Consider the following 26370-nt stretch of genomic DNA (forward strand, 5'->3'; position numbering starts at 1 on the left):
ACTGTACTCATTTGAGTACTTGTGGCAATAAAGCTAATTTAATACAATTCACTTTAATAGAGAGATACTCCATGCCCTTCCATTACTTACCTGCAGCCGATGTGTAGTGACTGGAACCAGGTGGATCTTGTTGACTTTGAGGTCCTTGATTGAGGTTGTTACCCTGGGCTAATCAGGAGGCCCTGGCTGACCAATATAAACTGGGGATTTAGACTCTTCTACATTCAGAGGACTGACTGTATAAAATAAAGAGTGACTTGGTGATGGGATACTGACCTCTGTACAGTTATTTCAGTGACAATGGGAGAAAACAGTATGTGCCTGAAAAACATTTGCTCGCAACAGTCATCTTGGAGGTGGGTAAACATTTCTGGCATCATGCCTTTACTTGGGAAGCTTGACTCGTTCGATCCTGCTGTCGAAGACTGGGCCCAGTATGTGGAAAGAATGCAATGTTTTTTTCTGGGCTAATGACATTGGGGCAGATGAAAATCAATGAGTAATCCTTCTAATTGGTTGTGCCTGCAGCATTTTTGGTTTTAAAGGGCTTACCTTTCTCAGAGGCACCAGACACTAAAATCTTCCAAGAGTTGACGGACTTGATTAAGGAATTTTATGACCCCAAATCTCCACTAACCCTGAGACGCTATTGGTTTTATTTGGCTATTAGAGAAACAGGGGAATCCGTACTGGGATTTTTGACCAGGTTAAGATGACTGGCAAAAGCCTGTGATTTTCGGGTTAACCCTGAATGAGATGCTGAGAGACCGTTTGGTATGTGGGATTAATGACATAACCATACAGAGGTGCTGACCAGTTGAAGCTCAACTGGACTTCAGTCAAGCACTGCAGCTGACCTTGTCATTAGAAAATGCGGCAAGAGGAAAATGGGAACTACAGGGCTTCCCAATGGAAGTGGACACCCTCACCTGTCCGACTGAACTTGGAGAACACCACTTGAGTGTCGGCTCTCGCAGAGCCTCACACAGGGCATACCCTGAGCAGAGGGACTCTTAGCCAGCCCACAGCAGAACCCTACAAGAAAGCCAAGCCTCGGCCAAGTGGCTGAAAAGTTCTTCAGGATCTGGGCCGGCAATTCATTGTAGCTGCTGTTGGTATGTGGACTTGAGACAGCAAAGGAGTCCCACAAGGCCTGACTTGAGTAAGAAAACATGTATGCCGGTACCCAGGAGAGTGCACACCCTGGAAAGTCCCCCTACATATGGGTTGGAACAACTGAAGTGCTTAGCGATATCAAAATCGGAACCAATTAAAATGAATGTTTAGATAAATGGTCACCCAGTTTCCACGGAGGTCGATACTGGTGCAGCTGTATTGGTGGTTGCAGAACCTGTCTTTAACAAGATTCGCTCAGGATTCCAACCCTTAAGTTTGCGCAAGGCCTCAGCCAGACTGAGAGCACCTTCCTAATGGACTTTATGCACGTCCAACCACCTTGAACCGGTATCCACAATGACCAGGAACATTCAGACCATGAAAGGACTGACATGGTCGACATGTAACCAAGTCTAAGGTTTACCCGGCCATTCCCATGAATGTGGGGGCACTGCCGGTGGCAAGTTTTGTTCCTGTTGGCACTCTGGGAACTGCCCCACCAGTGCAACTATGTAGCATCCAACCCCTGGCCACCAGACATAGCTTCTTGCTAGTATCTTCATCGTAGAAACCCCCGGATGACCCTGTCCGAGTTCGGCCAGCGTCGAGTGGTGACCTTTACTTGGGAAAATCACTCCTTTTCCCTTAAGAAATATGCTGTCCTCTACAATGACCTGGTCTCGCAGGGTCCAGAAAGGTTTCAGTGGCCCTTCTGTCTCCCCCATTACCACCAGCTGTTTTAGTTTTTCTAGGACAGGATCTTTTTGCTAGTAAGTGGACTAAGCCTTGTCCATCATATTCTTGACTGTTGAAGCTTCTCACATTCTACTTCGTCATCATGCTGCAATCTGTTATGATATGTTTATAGAAGTTTATAGAATCCCTACAGTGTGGAAACAGGCCATTTGGCCCAACAAGTCCACACTGCCCCTCCGAAGAGCATCCCACAGACTCATCCCCTACTCCTGCATTTTCCCATGTCTAACCCACCTAACCTAAACATCCCTGGACACTACGGGCAATTTAGCACAGCCAATCCACCTACCCTGCACATCTTTGTTCTGCAGAAGGAAACCGGAGCACCCGGAGGATACCCACGCAGACATGGGGAGAATGTGCAAACTCCACACAGACAGTCGCCCAAGGGTGGAATTGAACCCGGATCCCTGGTGCTGTGAGGCAGCAGTGCTAACTACTGAGCCACCGTGCCACACCTTTTATTATATTACTAACGGAAGTCTGGCCACCTAATTCTCTCATCTCCCCCCTTCCCCAGTCCAACCCTGCCCTTGTGTATTGGTGCTTTCAATTACACAGAAACTGCTGCCTGGTTAATCAGTTACACAGGAGGCTAAAAGCCTTTAGAGAAAACAAAAGGAGAAAGAAAAAACACCATCCGACATTTATAGCCACCAGCTCAAACGCTGACATTGCTTGGCCATCAGAAAGTGGCAAAGGTTTGGGCTCTGCACACAGTGAGTCACCAAGGACAAATGGGTTACAGCAAGGTTAGGGGTAAATGTAAGCACCTATGCCAGTTCCCCAGAGTAAAATTGATAATGGGTTCTGCTGTAGAGGGCGCAGAGTAGGATTTTGATGTCTGGCGCGTAACAAAATGTTGATCGAAACGCACACAGAAATGCATGGTACAGTTTTCTCAAATCTGAGATGGCCACTGTTCCTGGGGAAGATAAAGAAAACATCTCAAAGGCACTCTGAAGCTCTCCTTAAAGTGCAGTAGCGTTGGCATTAGTGACCAGGAGCAGCTCACTACTAATCGTTCAAAATGGCGACAACTTGTCCATCAAGCTACATCACGATTTGAGTCAAAACTCTTTTGTGATGAAGTAGAATGATGCCTTATGGGACATCTTGTTCCATGAGCTCAAAGATCTGAACGTCAAGAATTAACCCATGGCAGAAACTGATGACTCTGAATAGACATCATCCTCAAATTAAGGGACGACTGATGATTTAATTGGCTACTGGAAGGTTTGGTTTCATTATCAAGCAGCATGAAGGAGTTTGGCTCAAATGCAGCAGATGGTTCACACGAAGCTTGGAGTCCAACATCTACACCATTCTGGTTTCTAGTAAAAGGTTTTCTGCAGCACTCATGATCAGAAATGTTTCATCAGTTAATATGCAATTAATCCCACTATAGTGAATACCTCACAAGAGAAGACTTGTACGACATCCAGCACTCAGCCAGCCCACAGCAGATGTCAGATTGCAGTATGTAACCTAGTAAGCCAATGGTTCTTCTGGTAGAAAATAAAGAGTAATTGATATCTAGGGACAGATTTATATCTTTGGGGGAGGGAGTGGTGGGAAGATGGGAGGGGTTTTGGATTTGGAAGTCAGGGGTATACCAATGTTAATATTCCACCTCTGGGCTGGTAGAGACCACCCATGCTACATTTGTATTGGGAAGTCAGAACCCAGTCTGGAATCAGGATTTCCACCTCTGACAGCAGGGTTAAAATGCCTGCCTTCATTCCCTGAGACATTTGCTCAGTTCTGGGGATGTATATTAAGCCTCCTATTCTTGAGCTCTCCAACCTCCTCTTATCCACTTGCTCTCCTCTCAACACCCTTACCTCCCAACTTGCTCATCTTGCTATTCTCCCCAACTCACTCAACCAGTGTCCACTATAGCTGGAACTCACAAGTCCTACGGTAACATTGGAAAATGTAAAAGGAACTCATAAATCTGTCAAAATAAGAAAACAGTACTTGAGTAGCTAATAAAAACCATAATCCTATTAACAGCTCATGTATGTTAAAATGACAAAGCTCACATTTCCCTTGACAGTTGTGTCAACAATGTCAGAAAAAAAATAGTTAATGGTTCTGGAAATTTGCCAAGCATTCATAATGACTTTCTACTCAATGACTGCATGAACGACCCCAAATGAGCAGAATCCATTAGTGGATTTGGAACTCAGCCAACCATTTATCATAAGATTCTATTGAACAGCTGTGTAACTAAACCTCCTTAGCTGAATACATGTAGCTACTGAACATTTCTTTTAAAATGTTATCTAACTGTCAAAACTTTGAAACAGCTAAACCGATGGTTGTGCTAAATTTTAAAAAGGTGAAAACTCATCTGTTAAGTTTTGAAACAGATGGTTTAGTGGAATCTCAAGGAAAATATGAAAGCAAAGGGACATTTCATACAATCAAACCTATATTTCACTGATGTGCAATGCAAAATAGCAACTTACCAATTGAATGATGTACTGTAATAGATCTGAAGACTTTTTCACTTGAACAATTATGTTCCTTACCTTGATAGCTTTCCAGATTTCAAAAGTGACGACATGTCAAACTCATTGTTTAATAGTCACTTACCTTTTCAAAACAAAGGCCTATCATCACTGGCTTATTTGTAAACGTGTTTAAATTATAATACAGCATTTTATTATGACATGAGAAGTTGGAAATACCTTTTAAACTTACTTTCTATATAGCTCCTGCCATGACACATGGTTCACAACATCTCTGAGCCAATGGCATCTTCCAAAACAGACTCAACCGCTTGAAAATTGCAGAAGATCTCAAATGCCTACTTCCACAATGGTGCTGGCAATGTCAGGTTCACCAAGTTGGGCTCATCACTTTTTGTGTGTCAATGAAATTTGCTAGTACTCAGAATTTTGGAATCAGGTTTCACCCATCACTTTTAAAGCCTATGCATTTCAATTTCATGTCAGGATGGGAAAATCCAACTCCAAAAAGGAAGATTAATCTCCAGCCCTTTAGAAAGGCTTATAGTCTAGTATTGACATAATTGTAAAATTGACAAGACTGTCAGCCATTTAAAAGATGGTATGTGTTTGTGGAGTAGAGTAAGGGTAAGATCAAGCGTGCTTGCTGTGCTCTCTTTGGATCATATTCCAGTGGGTGAGCATTTAAGAGTTAGCAATAATTGTATCATAAGATTTAGGATGATGGTGGAAAATGCCAATTGGTGATCCAGAAAAGTCAATTGGTGGAGAACTAATGTCAAAGGTACAATAATGGAGTTGGATGGATTGGAATGAAATGTTAGTGGGTAAAACTGTAACTGAGTAATGGGCTCCCTTTAAAAAGGAGATAGTTCAGGTATGATCAAGGTATATTTCTTCAAACAGAAAGATATGACAAATAAATCCAGTGCTCCCTGGATGACAAAGGAGATAGATGTTAAGATAAAGAAGCAAAAGTGAGCCTATGAAAATATCAGGTAGGAAAAACAATTGAGAACCAAGAGGAATAGAGAAAGTTCAGAGGGGAAGTGAAAGAAAAAAGCGTATTAAAGAAGCAAAGAGGAATCATGAGAAAAGATTAGCAGCCAACATAAAGCAATATCTCAAAGTTTTCTATCAGCACATAAATAGTAAAATAGTGGTAATAGGAGGAATAGGATTGATTAGGGATCAAAAGATCTTTAAAAATAGAGAAGGGGCATAGATGAGAAATTAAATAAATACTTTGCATCTGTAGAAAGAATTATACAGGACAAAATTGGTAGTCATATGGAAAAATGTGAGTTAATTAAGAAGAGCAAGCATGATTATTGAAGGGGGAATCATGTTTAACTAACTTGCTGGGGTTTTTTAAAGAGTTAACAGAAAGGGCTGATGAGGGTGATGCTCTTGATGTGGTATACATGGACTTTCTGAAGGCATTCGGTACAGTACCATACAACAGACTTGTAAGCAAAGTTATAGCCTATGAAATTGAAGGAACAGTCGTAACATGGATACAAAATTGGCTGAGTGATAGGAAACAGAGTAACGGATAGTGGATATTTTTCGGACTGGAGGAAGGTATGTCGTACAGTTCCCTGAGATTGTTACTGTGAACCTTGCTTTTCCTAATATATTTTGTTCATCTAGATCTTGGTCTGCAGGGGGCGGTCTCAAAGCTTGTGGATGATATGAAACTGTGAGGAAGGCGGCGTAGAACTTCAAAAGGACATGAACAATTTGGTGGCATGGGCAGATAGTTCAACGCAGAGAAGTGGTATTTTGGTAAGAAGGACATGGTCAGACAATACAAATGATACAATTCTAAAGTGAGTGCAGGAACAGAAGGACCCTATATGTGCACAGGTCACTGAAGGTGGCAGGACAGGTGGAGAGAGCAGCTAGTCAAGCATTTAGTATTCTGAGCTTTATTAATAGGAATATAGAGCAAAGAGTGATGTTGGGTCATAGAGTGCTACAGCGCAGAAACAGACCCTTCGGTCCAACCAGTCCATGCTGACCTTAATCCCAAACTAAACCAATTTGCATGCCCTTGGCCCTCAAACCTTTCCTATTCACGTACTTATCTAAATGTCTTTTAAATGTTGTAACTGTACTTTCATCCACCACTTCCTCTGGAGGTTCATTCCACACATGAACCGCACTATGTAATAACATTGTCACTCATGTCCTTTTTAAATCTTTCTCCTCTCACCTTAAAAATACATCCTAGTCTTGAAACCGCCCAATATATGGAAAAGACACCTGCCATTCACTTTATCTATACCCCTAATGAATTTAAAAATCTCTACAAGGTCTCCCCTGAACTTTCTACGCTCAAGTGAATAAAGGCTGAGCCTATCCAGCCTGTTCTTATAACTGAAAATTTCCATTCCTGCAACATCCTGGTAAATCTTTTCTGAACCCTCTCCAGCTTGATAACATTCTTCCCATAACAGGGTGATCAGAACTGAGCACGGTACTCCAGAAGAGGCATCACCAACATCCTGTACAACCTCAATATGAAGTCCCAACTCTTATACTCAAAGGTCAAGCTTGTAAAAAACGCTTGTTAGACTTCAGCTGGAATATTGTATACAGTTCTGGGCATCTCAATGTTCTGGGCATTTCATTATAGAATGAACGTAATATATTGGAGAGGGTGTGGAAGAGATTTACAAAGATGGTTCCAGTGGTGAGAAGTTTTATTTATGAGGATAAATTGGAGAATTTGGGACTTTAGTCCCAGGATAGAAGGAGGCTAAGAGGAGATCTGAAAGAGTTTTCAAAGTCATGAGGGGCCTGGATAGAGTAGATTGGAAGAAACTGTTCCTACTTATAGAAGGATCAAGGATGAGAGCACATAGATCTGCAAAAGAAGTAAATGTGATGTGACAAAAATACCTTCACATACTGCGTGGTTCAGTTCTAGAATGCAGTCTGCATGTATGGCAGAGGCAGAATCAATTGAGGCATTCAAGACAGCAATAGATTGTTTTGTAAATAGAAACAGCATGTAAGGGTATGGGGAAAAGCCAGGAGAATGACATTAAGTCACTCATCTGGAGAGCTGGTCAGACACATCGGGCAGAATGGCTGCCTTCTATTTTACTTCTATGATTTTGCAAACAGAATGTATAAAAATCTGAATCAAACACAAAATCTGCTGGAGGTACTCAGCAGGTCTGTTAGCACCTGTGGAGAGAGAAACAGAATTAACTTTTCAAGTTCTGTATGGTTCTTTTTCAGTTCTGAAGAAGTGTCATACTGGACTTGAAACATCAACTCTCTTTCTCCACATGCAGAATGTATTTCTATGGTTTTGTAATGCTTCAAGAAAGGAAGGGAGGAAAAACATGTCATATAATAAGCTGAATTTTCCTTTACATCTTTTAATAGATTCTTAATGAAAAACACATATTATTTGGCATGACCTTCGAATTGGCATTGTATTGATGTTCTACATCACAAAAAGTGCTTGGCTTATACTCCATTTTTATCAGGCCAATTTTTCATTTCACCCTGTGATCCGATTTACAGCAGGCTGATGAACAGGACAACACTGAAGGTTCAAACTGTACATAATGCTCTGTAGCAGTGTGATGCAATCTTCATGAATGGGAACATGCAACCATTCACAAACCGCATGCCCCCAGAATTACAGTCCTAAAGTAGAAATGGACCCCAACAGCATTTATCAACCATGGATGTCCAAAAGCCAAAATTTAAAGAACCTATTGTAGGAAACTTTGAAAGGACAAGCTGAGGTTAGACGATACTAGTAGCTGGCGTATTGCAGTTCCAATGTACATGTCGGAGTGAGATTATAAATGTGGTGCTGTGACTTGCATTTTATAGGATTCTAATATTTAGAGTGAGATGGGCTAAACAAGAGTGAAGGGCTTATTCAAAAAGAGCGAGGGGCAGCTGTCTGCCCTTGCAGTCAGGGTGCAGCTAACTGGGGGAAGAGAAAATTAAAAATAACAAAACCATCACCATCACGAATGTTAGACAGTGCACTTACATGTAAACAAAGTGTGTAACAATGGTGTGATACAGGCTTACACTCATGAACCCCCAATGGACTAATTCCTACTTTGGAGCAAAGACAGCAGTAATTGAATCTTCCCAATATGAGGAGTGAATCTTCTGATAACCTCTGCCAATGAGGTGTAAATTAGAGGCAAGTTAACCCAGTGTCATTTTTATGTATCATCCAATGGTTGGTTATACAGACAGAGACGTGGGCACAAGAGGTCTGTATTAGGGATGGCATTACAACATATGTGGGTCAGCACAGGATAAGGATGAAAGTGCCAATTGCTTTCACATGATGTGTGCAGTATATTTGGATCAACCTGTGCATGTATGTGCTCATGCTGTGTTGCTATGCAGAGGGGCAATGTTAACTTCAGCTAGTGCATTTTACGTTGACCTCCAAAAGAGACAAGGAAAAGTTTTGTCTACAAAGTTTGAAGTTCATACAAACTTGGCTGGAAAACTGAATTATTCATTGTCATCCAATTAGATTTTACTGCTTCCCAGAATACATGAATCTCATCAGGTCCAAAGTCACTTCTAATTTATCAAGGCAGAGTAAGAGTTTTAATTGCCTGTGCTTCAAAAACTGATGACAGAACCCAGTTTATGGTCTTTCATGGTCATAATGGTCACTGTTACTATTGGCATTAAACCAAATATCTGGATCACTCTGGATAAATGTTGAAAGTACATTTACAGCCTTTTAGGGAATGGGAGCATGATGATTTCTGGCTGCTCACAGCAGGACACAGTAAAGCACATAATGACATTTTGTCTGGTTGGTGAACAGGAGAGGCTGTAGCTGATACAAAGCTACAATCTCAACATAATAGATGGACCTCATCCAGCAAGTTTCCATTATTTCCATTCAGTTAATCACGAACACAACAATGACATTAGCAGCTGGAATAAATATGGCCAATATCTCGACAGTGGAACGCAAGCATGTTCAATGCTTGTCTGTTTCTCTCGCTAACGTGCACACATGTACAGAAGTTCCAATAGGAATTATATTAAAACCAGTCTATAAATGATCGAAGACAGAGTGGATTTCCTCAGATCCTCGTGTGGAATGATTGTTGTGAGGCAGACATGTAAGAGGGAGGTGCCGGCCGTGGTTTGATGCCTCTTGACTTCATGTAGGAGAGCAGCTGGTCTGGGATTTCTGCTAAAACATCCTTGGCAAGACGCGCCATACTCAAAACCTGATTTCCAGATCGATCAACATAATCCCGGAATGGGACAAACTGAAAGAGAGTTTGAGGCCATGGAGGTAAGAATGCTGCCATTAGTGTATCATACATCACATTCAAATTTTCTTCAAGGTCATCTAAATGTAGGGTCTATCATTGTTCTATTGAATTTTCTGACATTTCTGATTCCCCTTGCCCTGTTTTAAGTGCAAATTTGGTGTTGCCATTCCATTGAGGCGGCAGTGGTAGGGTAGGATGTCCTGCTGCATACTTTTTTTGACAGTGCAGACTTGATGGGCCGAAGGGCCTATCCTGTTCTGTAAAGGTAAAGTCACCATAGTCCTATCAGAGCACATGGCTGCTGTCTCATTAGACAGACATGACTGGTGGTGGTTTAACTTGAGGGTCACCACACCTCAGGTAATGGGAAGGGATGAGAAGGAGAGTGGTAATCTCAGTTGGTGCAGGAATTTGACCCATGCTGTTGGCGTTACTGTGCATCACAAATCAGCCATCAAGCTGATTGACTCCGTGACTCTATAACACCCCACGAGTAGGATACCCACAACAGAGTGACAGAAGAATCTTGACATAGTGGCTCTTTGTCCTCCACGTGCAGTTAGCATTGGATCAATAACTTTGGCTGTGTGTCTTTGTGGATGTTTCATCCATGACCTCCTCCTGTCACCTGCCCCACCCTCTACACTCCCATCATTGGATGCTCAGTATTGCCACATGCACAGCTCTCTGCCTTCCAAGGCCAACTGGAAGGTCAGCTGGTCAGTCATAACAATCTTTCCTTCAATATTTTTAATACCTAACCGAAGAAGGTCCCCTTTTGTCCCCTGAGTTCTGGAGATTCATCCTCAGTTCATGGGAGGATTGAACAATCTGAGTGTGGAAAATTCTACTGCCGTTTGATGCAATTCTCAACATTCCCTTGTCTAAGTGGAAGTCAGAGAAGATACTAATCTCAGTGACCAGTTATGCAGCATGCAAATAACTCAGTGTTATTGAATGGAACCACATCTGACCTATTATCAAAAGATTCTGGAATGATATAGAACGGATGGAGGCCATTCAGCCTATGCTGTTTCTATGCTAAAACTAGCCTATTAATCCCACTGACCTTTCCCTATGACCATGTCATTTTTATTTGTCCTTCATTCTTTTGAAATTTCCTGCTGACTGTTACCTCTTCCATTATCCTTTTAGGCAATGCAATCCAGATCCCAATTCACTGTTTCAAAATTAAACTTCCTCATGTTATTCACTTTTTTTTGACAATCACCTTCAATATATGTTCTCTTGTTACTGAGCCTTTTGATGCTGGAAACTGCTTCTCTTTATATACTTCATTGTGATTCCGAGGGCTTCTATCCAAATTTTTTACCATCTTATCCTCTAAGAACAACCCAATTTCTCCAGTTCCTCTATGTAACCGAAGTCCTGGCACCATTCTTGTACATTTCAACTTCATCCTCTCTAAGGCGTAGCAAGTTTCCTAAAATGTAGGGTCTGGAACTGAATATAATATTCAAGCTGAAGTCTAATCAATGTTCCACAAAAGGTTTTGTATAACATCCTTGCCTTTCTACTCTGTGCCTCTATTAAAAATGCCAGATATTCCAGATGCATTTTAAGAGCTTTCTGAACTTGTCTTGCTCTTTCAGAGACTTGCACAGGTACAAACAGGTCTCTCTGTTCTCACGTCCCTTTAAAATTGTAACATTTAGTATGTTTTGATTCTCTTTGATCTTCCTACCAAAACACAATTCTGCCTTAAATTTAACTGCCGTGTGTCTGACCATTTCGCCATTTCTCTATGTTCTCCTGAATTCTATTATTACTGTCCACATAATTTACTACCTATCCAAGTTTTGTAACATCAGCATACTTTGAAATAATGCTTTGAGTAACCAAGTCCAGATCATTAATAGCTACCAAAAAAAAACACTGGCATTAATAACAACCCTTTGTGACAACCATTGCATAGTTCGCTCCAGTTTGAATAAGAACTTTCAACTTTACTTCCATATTTCTGCCTCTTCGTATCCAGTCAGCCATAGTCCATTAATTCCACCAAAATTTTATAGCGAGCCTACTACTTCACCAGAAACCTATTGACAGTCCATATACATAACGACAAAGGCACCACCTTTGTCAACTTTCTGTATTACTTCAAAGAATTTGGTTGTTTGACAAAAATGAAGTGCTTAATAAATCTGTCCTGACTTTTTCTATTAGCCTGTACTTTTCTCAAGGTGAATTGATTTGGACTTGTATTATTGTGTTAAATATTTACCCATCACTGACCTGGACAATGTCACGTTCTGCAATACGCCCCCTAGAGGAAATCCGAACTTCATCTCCATCCAGTTCCTCCATGGCTACAAAATGTAGGCAAATAAAAGATCACAGAAAATAATTAATAATTCAGAGTGTATTGAATGTTTTAGTACAATTTATTACCACAAAAAGCCTGATATCAATATTTGTTTGTACATTACAAACCTTCCAGCGACACAACATAATACAAAAAAGCTATAGGCAATGTGGCAGCAAAGATAACGCTAATAAAAAATTATTTTCATTAAAAATACAGAAAGCTCCATATGTATACAAACTATATTGCCAGATGCCAGTCATAGTATCATAGAACTATACAGCATGGAAATAGATCCTTCAGTCCAACTTGTCTGCTCCAACCTGACATCCCAATCTGATCTAGTTCCATTTGCCAGCATTTGGTCCATATGTCTCTAAACCCTTCCCATTCATATATCCATCCAGATGCCTTTTAAATGTAATTGTAGCCACCTCCAACACTCCCTCTGGCAGCTCATTCCAGACATGCATCACCCTCTGCATGAAAACGTTACCGCTCAGGACTTTTTAAAATCTTTCCCCTCTCCCCTTAAACCTATGCCCTCTAGTTTTGGATTCCCCCCACCCTAGGAAAAAGGCCTTGGCTATTCACCATATCCATGCCCCTCATGATTTTATGAATCTCTATAAGCCCACCCCTCAGCTTACAATTTTCCAGGGAGAAAAGCCCCAGCCTATTCAAACTCTTCCTATAACTCAAACGCTCCAGTCCCACCAACATCCTTGTACATCTATTCTGCACCCTTGCAAATTTCAGAACATCCTTCTTACGGAAGGGTGACCAGAATTGTATGCAGTATTCTAAAAGTGGCCTCACCAATGCCCTGTACAGCCACAACATGACGTCCCAACTCCTATACTCAATGTTCTGACCAATGGAGGCAAGTATGTCAAACGCTTTCTTCACCAGCCTGTCTACCTGCGACTCCAGTTCCAAGGAACCTGCGACCTTAGGTGTCTTTGTTCGGCAACACTCCCCAGGGCCGTACCACCAACTGACTAGCCAGGGACTTTAACTATGAATGCCAACCATCAAAATTTCCTGTTGCCTTATCAGAAGGGCCACCGATTTCTAGCACGTGGAGCGCTCGCTTGAGGACTTTTGTGTTAGGTAGTCCTTTCTGGGTCTCGTTTCTTGCTGTGTTATGCACTGTTATACCCCAAGGCTTTCACAGTCTGTGGAATGTTGAAGATAATTTATTACGAGCGTTTGGATCAAACCTGAACTCCACTCTTAGTGTTCATGATGACAGCTGAAGTTCTGGATAAATACTAATTTGTAGCCATCCAGTACCATGTATTTGGGTTTCCTAATATTTTTAAATTCTTAGGATGTGGGAAACACTGGCTAGGCCAGCATTTATTGTCCATCTCTGGTTGACCTGGACAAGACAGTTGTAAACTGCCTTCTTCAACCATTCCAGTGCTTGGCTTATAGGGACAATTGCAGTGATGTAAGGAAGAGTGCTCCTGGACTTTGACCAGTGATAAAGTTCCAAGTCAATATAGTGCATAGGTTGGAGGAGAGCTTGCAGTCACTCCCTTCTCCCTCCCAGTGTTCTGACTCTCTTCAAAAGGACGGTTGTATGGATGAAAGGAAATAATGGAAATGATTTTGTCAATAATTGTAAAATTGCAATCAGTTTCACAATATGTCGCTTAAATGTTAGCAACCAATGTTATTTCACTTTTCACATGAACTGGGTCATTTTTTGTAATATGTAGAAGAACTCTTACATCAATTACAACATTATCACTTCCTATTTATTATCCAAACCTGCCATGCAGTAATTACAGAGACAACAAGGTGCAGGGCTGGATGAACACAGCAGGTCTGCTCCTATGATGCTGCTTGGCCTGCTGTGTTCATCCAGCCCTGCACCTTGTTGTCTCGGATTCTCCAGCATCTGCAGTTCCTACTATCTCTGATGCAGTAATTACATCCTCCTGCTAGTGGTGGTGCTATGGATTCTCCATCTATCAGCTCCACCTTCAATGCAGAGAAACTCTGAAATGTGTAATTACTGTTGAGGATTGACTAATCATTATAGAAACCATGTAACTACTGTTTGTATAAAGCTTCAGCAATGCCAAAGCACTTCACAGTCAATTAAGCATTCTTGAAGTGTAGTTCATGTGCCATTGATGATTGCTCTGAGATCCAAGAAATTCTTTCACCCCTTCTGCTCCCACTTTAGGTTATTTACAGTGAGAGTCATGGGCGCTGCTGCTGGCGGCATGTTGGCCATTGTAGCTGCCTGCTAAGGTGGCAAGGACAGATGCAGGAGGACAAGGGCAGACACAAACCCAGCTCCGGGAGAGGTCAGTGCCACAGGGCCTCTTAGAGTGCGTGGGATGTGCAGTAGGTCAAGTGTTTTCCAGCCCCGAATCCATTTCTTGGGAATGAGCGTGGGACAGGGCCAACACAGGCTCTGTATATCTTGGGACATTATGATAGAACTGTGCCATTTACTAGAGCAGGACCTGAGGCCCGCAGGAGTGGGAAGCCATTCTTTCCTGGTGTCTGTGAGGTCACTTCTACGCTACTGGCTTCTTTCAGGGAGCAACAAGTGACCTCCTCCAGAAGTCCCAGCATCACAGATGTCACTCCTCAGCCAATTTTGATTCACTCTTTATGATATCAAGGAATGGCTGGATACTGCAAAGGCTATGACCCTGACAGCATTCCAACCACAGTACTGAAGATGTGGGCTGCAGATCTTGCCACATTCCGAGCCAAGCTGTCACAGTACCCGATAATGTGGCAAATTGCCCAGGTATGTCCAGCACACAAAAAGCAGGACAAATCCAACCTGGCTAATACTGCCCCATCAGTTTACTCTCCACCATCAGGAAATAGGTGGAAGGGGTCATCAACGGTGCTATCAAGCATTAGCTTGCTCACTAATGCTCAGTTTGGATTCCTTCAGGACCTCTCAGCTCCTGAACCCTTGGTTCAAACATAGGCAAAGGAGCTAAATTCCAGATATGAGGAGAGACGGTCCGCAATTCACATTAACGTCGCATTTGACCGATGTGCGGTATAAAGTAGCCCACGCAAAACTAGAGTCAATAGGTATTAGGGAGAAGTCTCTACAGTTTGGATTGATGTCTAGCACAAAGGAAGATGGTAGTGGTTGTTGCAGGTAGTCGTCTGAGCTGCAGGACTTTTCTGTAGGAGTTCCTCAGGTTAGTGTCTTAGGCCCAACAGTCTTCAGCTGCTTTAGCAACGAACTTCTCTTGATCATAAAGTCACACGTAGAAATGTTCATTGATGAATGCATACTATTTAGCACCATTCACAACTCCTCAAATGCTGAAGCAGTCCATGTATCCAAATGCAGCAAGGCCTGGACAATATTCAGATTTGGGATAACTAGTGCAAATAACATTCAGGCCACACAATTGTAAGGCAATAACCATTTACAACAACTGAGAATCTCATCATTGTCCCTTTACATTCACTGAACCACCCACTATCAACATCCTAGGAGTTAGCATTGACCAGAAACGGAACTGGATCAGCCATATAAATACAGTGGCTATGGGAATACGTCAGAGGCTAGGAGACATTGTAGCAAGTAACTCATTTCCTGACTCCCCAAAGACTATCCATCATCTACAAGGCAAAAGTGATGGAATACTCCCACTTGCCTGGATGAGTACAGCTCCAACAATACTCAAGAAACTTGACACCATCCAGGACAAAGCAACCTACTTGATTAGCACCTCATCCACAAACATTCACGCCCTCCACCACCAATGTTCAATAGCAGCAGTATGTATCATCTACAAAATACGCTGCAGAAATTCATCAAGGCTTCTTAGACAGCACCTTCCAAACCCACGACCACTATCATCTAGAAGGACAAGGGTCATCAGAAGCTCTCCTCCTCGCCATTCACCATCCTAACTTGGAAATATATTGCCGTTTCTTCAATGTTGCTGAACCAAAATCTTAGAACTCCCTCCTTGATGGGATTGTGGGTCTACCTACATCAGATGATCTGCAGGAGTTCAAGAAGGCAACTCACCACCACCTTCGGCATGGCAACTAGAGCTGGATGATAAATGCTGGCCCCGCCAGTAATACCCACCTCCCGGAACTGAATATAAAGAGTGCTACAGTAATTCACTGCCTTCTTCACCTGAAGGCTGTACCCACACTAGTAAGTAACTTAAAATCTCAGTAAATTTTACACATGAACATTGGCCTTAGAAGCAGGAGTGAGTCATTTGGTCCTTTAAATTTGATTCCGCATTGAATAGGATCTGAATGGGGTCTCAACTCCGCTTTCCTGTTTGCCCCCATCACCCTTGACTTCTTTGTCTATCAAAACTGTATCCAACTCAGCCCTGAATTAATTAAATGAACCAGCCTCCAATATTTTCTGGAGAATAGATTTCCACAGACAAATGATCCATGGAGAGAAAACACTTCTCTTCCTCTCTGTCCTAAAAGTGAGACCTCGTTTTCTTCAACTGTGTTGTCTCATTGCGATCTCCATCGTAAGAGGAAATATCATTTTGGTGAAAATTCTACTAAGTCCCCTTATGATCTAATAAGAAGATCACCTCTCATTTTTTTTAAAGGCCCAACCCAAACCCATATCCTTTGCTTTTTGACTCACTCTTTTCTTGAATAAAGGTTTTCATTACTATTTACAAATCCATGAGACACTTCCAGAATCTAAGGAATTTTGCAAGCTTACAACCAATATCCCTACTATTTCTGCAGCCACTTCTTTCACAAATCTTGGACACAGGATATCTAATCCAGGGTACTTGTCAAACTTTCAGGTCTAATAATTTTCCTAGTGTCCTATACCCCTGGTGATGGTGACTGTTTTAATTTCTTCCAACCATTCCATTTCTTGATATTCAAGTATTTTTGGGAAGTTTTCTAAGTCTTCTAGCGAAGACAGTAACAAAATACCTATTCATCATGTCTACAATTTCATTGTTTGTCACTACCAATTTTTAAAAAATTCATTCATGGGTTGAGGGCATCCCTAATCACCTGGAGGGCAGTTTCAAAAGTTAAGCACGTTACTGTGGTCTGGAGTTACATGGAGGCCAGACCAGGTAAGGATGGCAGTTTCATCCCCAAAAGGACATTAGTGAACCAGATGGCTTTTCCACCAATCAACAATAGGTTCATGGTCATCATTAGAGTCTGACTGCCAGACATTTCCCCCAACAGTGATTTCAAATTCCACCATCTGCCATAGACAGGATTTGAACTCAGATCCCCAGATTAATAGTCTAGTGATAATACCATTAGGCCATTGCCTCCCCTTAAATTCCCTAGACTCAGTCTGTAAAAGATCAACATCAGCTTTGGTTACTCTTTCCCATATAAAATACTTGTAGCAACTCTTCCTATCTTTACTTTAATATTTCTTGCTAGCTTTCTCTTGTTCTCTAATTTCTGTCTTTTTACGTTTTATTTTCTGGTTCTTAAATAATGGCTGACCTTCTGACTCTACACTTGCCTTTGCATTATTGCACAGTGTTATTTCAATTTGCTGATCATAAATTCTTTATTTAGCCATTGATAATGCATCCTTCTCAAAGAATTGTTCTTTCTCACTGGGATAAATTTTCGCTTAAAGTCATTAAACATCTCCTTTAAAGTTACAGCTGTATCTCTAGTATCCTGCCTTTTAATGTAGTTAGAAATTTCACAAGTCAACTGTTTTTATTTCCTTATATTTATCTCTGCCTAAATTTAAAACAGTAGTCTTTTCCCCACATTTCTCACCTTCAAACTGTATGTGTGGAGTTTGCATTCTTCCCGTGTCTGTACGGATTTCCTCCGGGTGCTCTGGTTTCCTCCCACAGTCCAAACATGTGCGAGTTGGGTGGATTGGCCATGCTAAGTTGCCCATAGTGTCCAGGGATTTGTAAGTTAACTGCGTTAGCCATGGGAAATGTAGGATTATAGGGATAGGGTAGGAGGGTGGGTCTGGGTGAGATCCTCTTCGGATGGTTGGTGTGGACTTGGGCTGAATGGTCTGTTTCCACATTGTGGGGATTCTATAAAAACAATTTAAAAAAACTAGTCTTCCTAATATGATTTGCCTTATGTACAAGGAGGTTAAAGTAATCCATGATGACAAGTCCCAGTTATTTCTTCTGGTATACTCAGTCCTGCAATGCAAATACAATTAGGGGACCCATAAACTATTCCTACAAGTGACCTTTTACCTTTCCTATTTCTTTTTTCTACCTGATTCTATCTGTTGATCTTTCAAGTTAAGATCATTGCTCAATGTCGTACTAATGATCTTCTAATTAACAGAACCAAACCATCTTTTCCAAGCTTTTGTCATTCCAAAAACTCAAACACCCTTTGATGTTCATGTCCCAGAGCCTTTGCTACCTTGCAATTATGGTTATTAAGTCATAAATATTTATCTCTCCCTGTGTCAACATTTTGTTTTAATTGCCATACACATTCAGATACAGAGCCTTTAACTGTGTCATTGAGCATCTTTTTCACACTTCAACTGCATCTATTGTGCACCCTGAAGTTTCGATGCTCTGTCCTTTCTGTTACCCGACTTATACAGTTAATGGTAGAGCCCTGGGTAGTGTTGTAGAACAGAGAGACCTAGGGGTTCAGGTACATAATTCTTTGAAATTTGCATCACAGGTAGACAGGATGGTTAAGAAGGTGTTTAGCACACTTGCCTTCATTGCTCAGACCTTTTGAGTATAGCAGCTGGGATATCATGTTGAGGTTGTACAGTACGTTGGTGAGGCCTCTTCTGGAGCATTGTGTCCAGTTCTGGTCACCCTGCTACTAGGAAGGATATTATTAAATTGGAGATGGTTCAGAAAAGATTTACCAGAATGTTGCCAGGAATGGATGGTTTGAGTTATAAAAATAGGCTGGATAGGCTGGAACTGTTTTCATTGGAACGTAGGTGGTTGAGTGGTTTATCTTATAGGGGTTCATAAAATCCTGAGGGACATAGATGAGGTGAATAGCAAGGGTCTTTTCCCTAGAATGGGGGAGTTCAAAACTACAGAGCATATTTTTAAGTTGAGAGGAGAAAGTTTTAAAAAGGGCATGAGAGGCGACTTTTTTAAACCGAGTGGTTCGAGTGTGGAATGAACTGCCAGAAGAAGTGGTGGATGCAGGTACAGTGGCAACATTTAAAAGACATTTGGATAAGTACATGAATAGGAAATGTTTAGAGGAAAATGGGCCAAATGCAGGCCAGTGGGAATAGTTTAGTTTGGGAACATGGTCAGCGTGGACTAGTTGGACCGAAGGGTCTGTTTCCATGCTGTATGACTCTATGACTCTATGACTCTGGTAATCATTATCCAAAGGCTATCCTGCTCTATTACCTGGTAGTTTCCTTTTAAATTGCTATAACTCCCCTCACATGATCTCTTGCTCTCCACCATTTAGTTTAAAGCCTTCTCTTCAGTTCTACTTATACAATTTGCCAGAAGACTGGTCTATCATGTTTTAGGAGAAGCCGGTCTCAATGGTTCCCACTTTCCTAGTACTTCTGCCAATTCCAATGCCAATGAATTGAAATTGTGTACAAATTGCTTGAGGTGACAAACTGTGAAATCTTTGTGGACCAACCATTATTGAATGGTACTAGGCCTAAATACAATGAAATATTAACGTGAAAGCATTTTAAACATTCCTTTTAATATGAAATTCTCCACAGAAAAATATACACCAGAGCACGAAGCCTTTTAAAAATGTGATTGAAAGAAGCAATTTTTTATTTGCAATTTTTACCTTATTTAGAAATGAATATAAAACAAATTCCCCATCTAGACATGAGGGATTTAAATTCAGAAGGCCTCAGGTGTTCTAGTAGACTACTAATGTATTTATTTTTACTCTCTTATAGATATTTTATACTTGAATGACTGAATATTTTAGTGTATGCCAAATTACATTGAAATGTGAACAATAAAGTATTAGTAGAAGGATTTATTTATGAGTTAGAAATCAGCACTGCAGGCCCAACGTTCCCACATTTAATGTGATTCTATCACTATCCATGGGCAAAGTTTTTGTCAAAACTTGCTTCCACAACCACACCTCATTCCTCAGCGACTGCCTCTGGCTCAGACTCACCCCACGTGGATTCCCAACTGAAGTTTCATCCTTCGTATTTTGAATCCACCCAGGATCACAGGTACAATGCTCCTCAGACAGTTATTTTCTCTGTATCCTGAGATCCACACTCAGTGCTATGCTTTGCCATACACACACCTTGACTTCTCCCTCCATCAGCACTGCCTTATGCTGTCTCAGAACTGTCCTATGCCTCCCCATCCCAGTTTCACTTCATTCTCTGGCTCATTTGACATTCTAACAAGAAACAAAAACAGAAATTGCTGGAAAATCTCAGCAGGTCTGGCAGCATCTGAGGAGAGAAAATAGAGTTAATGTTTCGGGTCCAGTGATCCTTTATTAGTTCTGAAAAAGACTTGAAACATTAACTTCGCTTTTTATCCCCATAGATGCTGCAAACCTGTTGAATTTCTCCAGCAATTTCTGTTTTGATTTGCAAAAACCATCTGGTTTGCCATATTCTTCCAGGAAAGAACTCTAAGATCCTTAAGAAGCCTGACTTACATGTGGCTCCAGACCACAGTGATATGACTGGTTCTCAGTGCCCTCTGAAATTATCTAGCAACCTACAAAGTTGTATTCAAGAAGGTGTCTTGCTCCCACCATCTCATGGCATTTACAGAAGGACAACAAATGCTGGATGTGCGAATAATGTTCCCATCTCGTGATGAATGAAAGAAAGACATTTTGAATGAGAGAGAATGTGTCACATTGGATTTTCTACCTAGCAATTAAAAAGTAGCATCAAACATAGCAATGCTGATGGAGAATAAATTCCATACAGACTAACAAAAAACAGATGGCAAAGCAAACATCATTACGAGTTACCCAGTGACACCAGGGAGATAACGCTGGGATGATAGCCTCTTGGGGGAATAACAACACACACAGCTGGTCTAAATGGAAACCGTCCAGGAAATTTGCTCTGGGGTATCAATGAGCTGGTTAACTCAGTTCCTGCCTAATATGCCACATTATGATATTTCTTTTGGCAGCAAGTTTGGATATTGTGTGTGAATCTCCGCACGCAAAACCCAGCAAATATGCTCATCAGAGTTCATCAGCATCAAAGCAGCAGCTTATGGAGATGATGTGAATCAGTGATGCATTGTAAATGAGAATAATGCATGCTGAATTTTTTTTGTCTTATCAAGGTCTTGGGCCCTGACTTTTTCTCATCTTTTCAGCATCTTAGTTCTTGGCAATGCAACAAGTGCATCACAAAAGCAACAGCCTGACAATGGAGCCTGGTGTTATCAGGGAATTTCAATCTAATTTGAATATCAAGCAATTGAAAAGGATCAAAATTAAAAATATTTGCATTCTTTTCATTTTCTTATTTTGTGAATGTCCTTTTCTGGCTCTCCCCACCCTTTGTTGGGATATGATTCCATTATTTTAGGTGCTCTCTGATAAGTTCACAATAATTATGCTTTCTGATGCCAATATGTACCAGTAGATTTTTTCACCATGAGAGAGATAGCAGGTGAACTTAATCCTGAGTCAACAGACACACACACTGACTTTCAGGAAGGCAAACATGAGGAGAATTTCTGTAGAGTTGCCTCCTGGGTGGGTTGGGGTGGGCATTGGTCAGCTATAGTAACATTACCAATAACAAAGCGGAGTTCAACTTAATCAGCACAGATAGGGTACTGAACCTGAATCTCACAGCACCACAGCCTGAAAATTTACTGAAGCATGAATTTAGAATCACAGTCACGGTTGGGAAACATTGTTATGTTGGTTTCCACAAACAGTGTTTTAACTTGTTACTACAGGCTAATTTCCAACTTGGTTATCAGCCACAGAAACAGGTAGGTCTTGTGGTGGTGGGTGGAGAAAGATGGTACGGTGAAGTAAAGAGACTATATTGGACCCAGGTGAGCATGGGTGATGGATTATGGGAAGCAAGTTGGGAGATAGCAGTAGGACATGGAGAGATAACAGTGTGGTGATCATGTAGAGGGACTGGTTCTCCTTGCAGGATGAGGGTTGGAATTTGTTTGGTGTGTCTGCACTACAGGAGCACTGTAAAAGCATTTAGACAATGGATCAACACTTCATCTTACCTAAAAATAATCTTGCTAAAATGCAGGAACCAGGCCACTTTAAGGCTTACTGTCTGCTCTTCATCCTGATAACAGGTTAGGAATCTCCTCTTCTGCTCACCTTCTGTGTTGATCAGCAATCTACACATCATCCCACTTAGAGAATGAATTAAGAATCTGTTCCTCACAATAAATTGGGAATGGCTGGATTTGGTTCAGATTTTTTCCTTTACTCGTTCCCGTGATGTGGGTGTCCTTCCACCGCCTTTGTCATTTGAGATGGAAGTAGCCATGCATTTGGATAATGCTAAGGATCTTTGGTGAATTTCCGCAGGGCATCTTGCACATAGTACACACTGCTGCTACTGAGTGTCAGTGGCAAAAGGAGTGAAGTTTGTCGATGTGGTGCCAATCAAGTGGATTCGCCTTAGTTACTGGAAAACTGCCCTCCTTTAGCAGTGAAGACAGGTTGATTTGTGAGCAATACAAGATAATTTCTATGTATGCCTTTAACTTTTGCAAACTGAGTTTTGGCAAACTTTGCAGGAATCAAAGGAAATGAGGGTCTTTGTGAACGGAGATGAAAAGAGATTAAGAGAAAGATGGTAAATGAATTTATTTAGTGAGTCAACCTCTATTTCCTGAAAATACTGGCTGTACTGAGTTGGGCGCTCCCTGCCTAGTTGCCTGTCCTTTGTGCACATTCCTTGATCATTAGACGTTATTTGAGTCAGTGCCTACATCAAAGAGAAAGGTATCTTGGTAGTGCCTGACTCTAATCGACTCCAATCTAGACCATTCCATGACCTCCCTCTTCTCCTCTTGATAACCTCAAAATAAAGCTATTGCTATTGTGAAATTTATTGCTGTCGTACGAAGTAGTGCTTTGAACATAGGAGAGTAAAAATAACATCAGAGACATCTCAACATTCAAAGGACCAAAAAGATCATTTTGCAGGTGAAGAAATCTCAAAGTGCAGTAGAAACACTGAAAGATGCCTCTTCAGTGTGTTGCCTGCTCAAGAAATATTTTTCAGCAGCCCCATTGTCTCTAGTAGTAATTATCTGGGGAGGGTTTCAGGTAGCAATGGTGGAGAGAGGCATGGACAGTTTAGTCATGCCTTCTTAACTCAACTTAAATGTGACTGAGCAGCCCCTAGAGGCAACAACATTTTTCAACAGAGAAGAATGCAAGTTCAGTTTTTGTTTGTGATAAATGTCTAATATCCTGTTTGTAATCTAAAAATAGCTGGTAGTCCAGAGAAAAGTCAAGGGCACCATTCCAAATTTATGTTGGATTGAATATAGATTGGCACATTTCTTGCACCATAAGCAACAAGTAGTGGGTCCTTTTATTTTCTAGGACTTGTGCTTCCCAGCAATAGTTCACATGTATTTGTAAGAATCGAACATTTCTTTTGTGCAGATTGGCCCATACACTAAAGAACAAAGAACAATTAAGCACAGAAACAGGCCTTTTGTCCCATCAAGACTGCGCTGACACATGTTGCCTTTCTAAACTAAAAACCTTTTGCCTCCACGTGGCCGGTATCCCTCTATTCATGTATCTGTCAAGTTGTCTCTGAAACATTGCAATTGCAAGTTCTTCTCCCACCTCCTCTGGCAGCACATTCCAGTCACATACCACCCTCTGTGTAAAGAACTTGCCTTTCCCATCTTTAAATTTTCCCCCTTTTACCTTAAACCTATTGCCCCTAGTAATTGGAATTTCTACCTTGGGTAAAAGACTCTGACCATCCATTCTATCCATGTCTCTCATAATTTTGCAAACCTCTACTGGGTCGCTCCTCAGCCTCCAAAATTCAAATGAAAACAAACCAAATTTGTCCAATCTCTCTTGATAGCTAATACTGTTTAAACCAGGCAACATCCCGGTAAACCTCTCCAAGACCTCCACATCCTTTTGGTAATGAGGCAACCAGACTGTATGCAATATTCAAAATGTGATGTAGTTAAACTTCTATATAGCTGCAACATGACTTACCACTTTTGATACTGTATGCCCGACCGATGAAGGCAAGCATGCCATATACCTTTTTGACTACCTTACCCACCTGTGTTGCCACTTTCAGGGAACTGTGGACCAGTACGCCTAGATCCCTCTAAGGTTTTGGAGTAGATCTGTAGCTCGGATTGTGGGTGCTGAGGTTGGTTGGCTCGCCAAGCTGGTTTGTTGTTCCACAGACGTTTCGTTACCGTGCTTGATAACATTCTCAGTGAAGCCTCTGATGAAGCGTCGGTGTGTTTTCCCGTCTGGTTTTTAAACTCTGGGGTCCGTTGCGATGGATTGCCTCACTTCCGGGTTTCCTCCATAGTGGAATGTATATGGGGTTGAGTTCAATGTGTTTATTAATAGCATGCTTCGTGGAGTGCCATGCTTCCAGGAATTCTCGTGCTTGTCTCTGCCTAGCCTGTCCCAGGTTCTTGGTGTTGTCCCAGTCGAAGTCATGGCTCTCCTTGTCCATGTGGATTGAGATGAGTGAGTATTAGTCATGTCTTTTTGTAGCCAGTTGGTGTTCATGTACTCTTGTTGTCAGTTTCCTTCCTGTTTGTCCGATGTAGTGTTTCTTGCAGTCTCTGCAGGGAATCTTGTAGATGACATTGGTCCTGTCCATGGAGGGGAGTGAGTCTTTAGATCCCTCTGTATGTTAATGTTTCTATTTCTGCCATATACTATATACTTCTTTCCTGCGTTAGACCCTCCAAAATGCATCACCATGCAAATGTCCAGATTAAATTCCATCTGCTATTTCTCCAGCCCAACTATATCCTGCTGTAACTTCTGGCAATTCTCCTCACTATCTGTAGCTCCCTCAATCTTTCTTTCATTCTTTCATCTAATCAGACCACCTACATTCTCCTCAAAATCAATTATATATATTACAAACAACAGGGATCCCAGCACTAATTCCTCCAGAACACCCACTGGTCACAGATCTCCAGTCAGAAAAAACATTCTTTCACTGCTACTCTCCGTCTTCTATGTCCAAGAGAGTTCTGTATCCATCTTACCAGATCACTCTGGATCCCTTGTGACTTCACATTCTGTATCAGCCTGCAATGAGAGACTTTGTCAATGTTCACTAGCTCCACCCAACTGTGTCCAAAAGATATCAGCAATAACAGACTGAGTGGAGACCATGCAATTACAGATTATTCTTACGAGGTTGTAAATTAATTAGAGTCCAGTATGAGTTATAAATCAAGCCTGAGCCATAAGGGGTCTGCTGTAAGGCAGCCAGATTGTTTACCCTTTTTTCAAAACAAATGCACAAAATTGACAAGCAAAAAACAGCAGCTTGTTTGTCCATTTTGAAGAGATGACTGCCTCCAAAATACTCCAGCAGTCCCAGGCTGGGAGCCAACAATTCTAATGAGACCGTCTAACAATCATTGGTATTGGAGGGAAAGTTTCCAGCTGATTATATTTGCTCCTCTGGGGAAAGAAATATTCTGCACAGAAGATGTGCTTCCAGGCTGATACTCAACAAGAACGGCATGTGTGTATTTGTGTGCAGTTCCAAACTAAATGTGGAAAGTAAAGTGAGGAGTTGGTACATAGGCAATAATGGCTAGAGGGTTGAGAAATTTACAATGAGAATTGGAAGCGAGGCAAATTAATGGAGAAACAAAAGATACTTTTGGGCAGGGAAGTTTATACTGTGGATTAGAAGGATAAAGGAGCGATTAAGAGATAAAGGCATATGAAGAGTAAGAGTGAGAAGTAGTACTGAGCAGCTGGACCATATCACATTGGTGCAGACTGTCAAATCAAATAGAATGACCAAAAGAAATAGGAACAGCAGTAAGGATGTCCCACACCTCAAGCTTGCTCGCTATTCAGTAGGATCATGGCAGATCTGCCACTCCTCACTTCCATTTTCCTACCCTATCCGATAACCTCTTATTCCCCTACGATCAAGAATCTATCCATCTCAACCTTAAATATACATGAGGACTCTGTCCCCACAGCTTTCTGTGGCAAGGAGATACAAAGTCTCAACTTTGTAAGAGAAGAAATTCCTCCTTATCTCAGTCTTAAATTGGTGCTCCTTTATTCTGAAAGTAAGCTTCGGGTCATAGTTTCAGTGAGTGAGCATTTTGGAAAAAGGTTAAGGATAGTGCAGAAATTAAGTGTCTACATTGGAATAAGCTTGATTTCAATGCCTTTAGACAGGATTTGGCAAACATAGATTAAGACCAGAGAT

The 26370-nt window shown here is 41.4% G+C and overlaps 1 protein-coding gene across 1 annotated transcript in view; it reads right to left on the minus strand.

Moving 5' to 3' along the window:
- Positions 1–9448: 9448 nt before the first annotated feature.
- The window catches only part of LOC109927445 (copine-9-like), a 369357-nt gene continuing 352435 nt past the window's right edge, over positions 9449–26370 (minus strand). Inside the window, exons 20-21 of the mRNA XM_048606481.1 lie at positions 11903–11976; positions 9449–9640 (exon numbers count right to left, since the gene is read on the minus strand). Of these exons, the coding sequence (XP_048462438.1) occupies positions 9449–9640; positions 11903–11976 (266 nt within the window). The remainder of the gene's footprint in view (positions 9641–11902; positions 11977–26370) is intronic.

The sequence above is a fragment of the Rhincodon typus genome, chromosome 16, assembly GCF_021869965.1.
Source record: "Rhincodon typus isolate 14 chromosome 16, sRhiTyp1.1, whole genome shotgun sequence".
NCBI classification, from domain to species: domain Eukaryota; kingdom Metazoa; phylum Chordata; class Chondrichthyes; order Orectolobiformes; family Rhincodontidae; genus Rhincodon; species Rhincodon typus.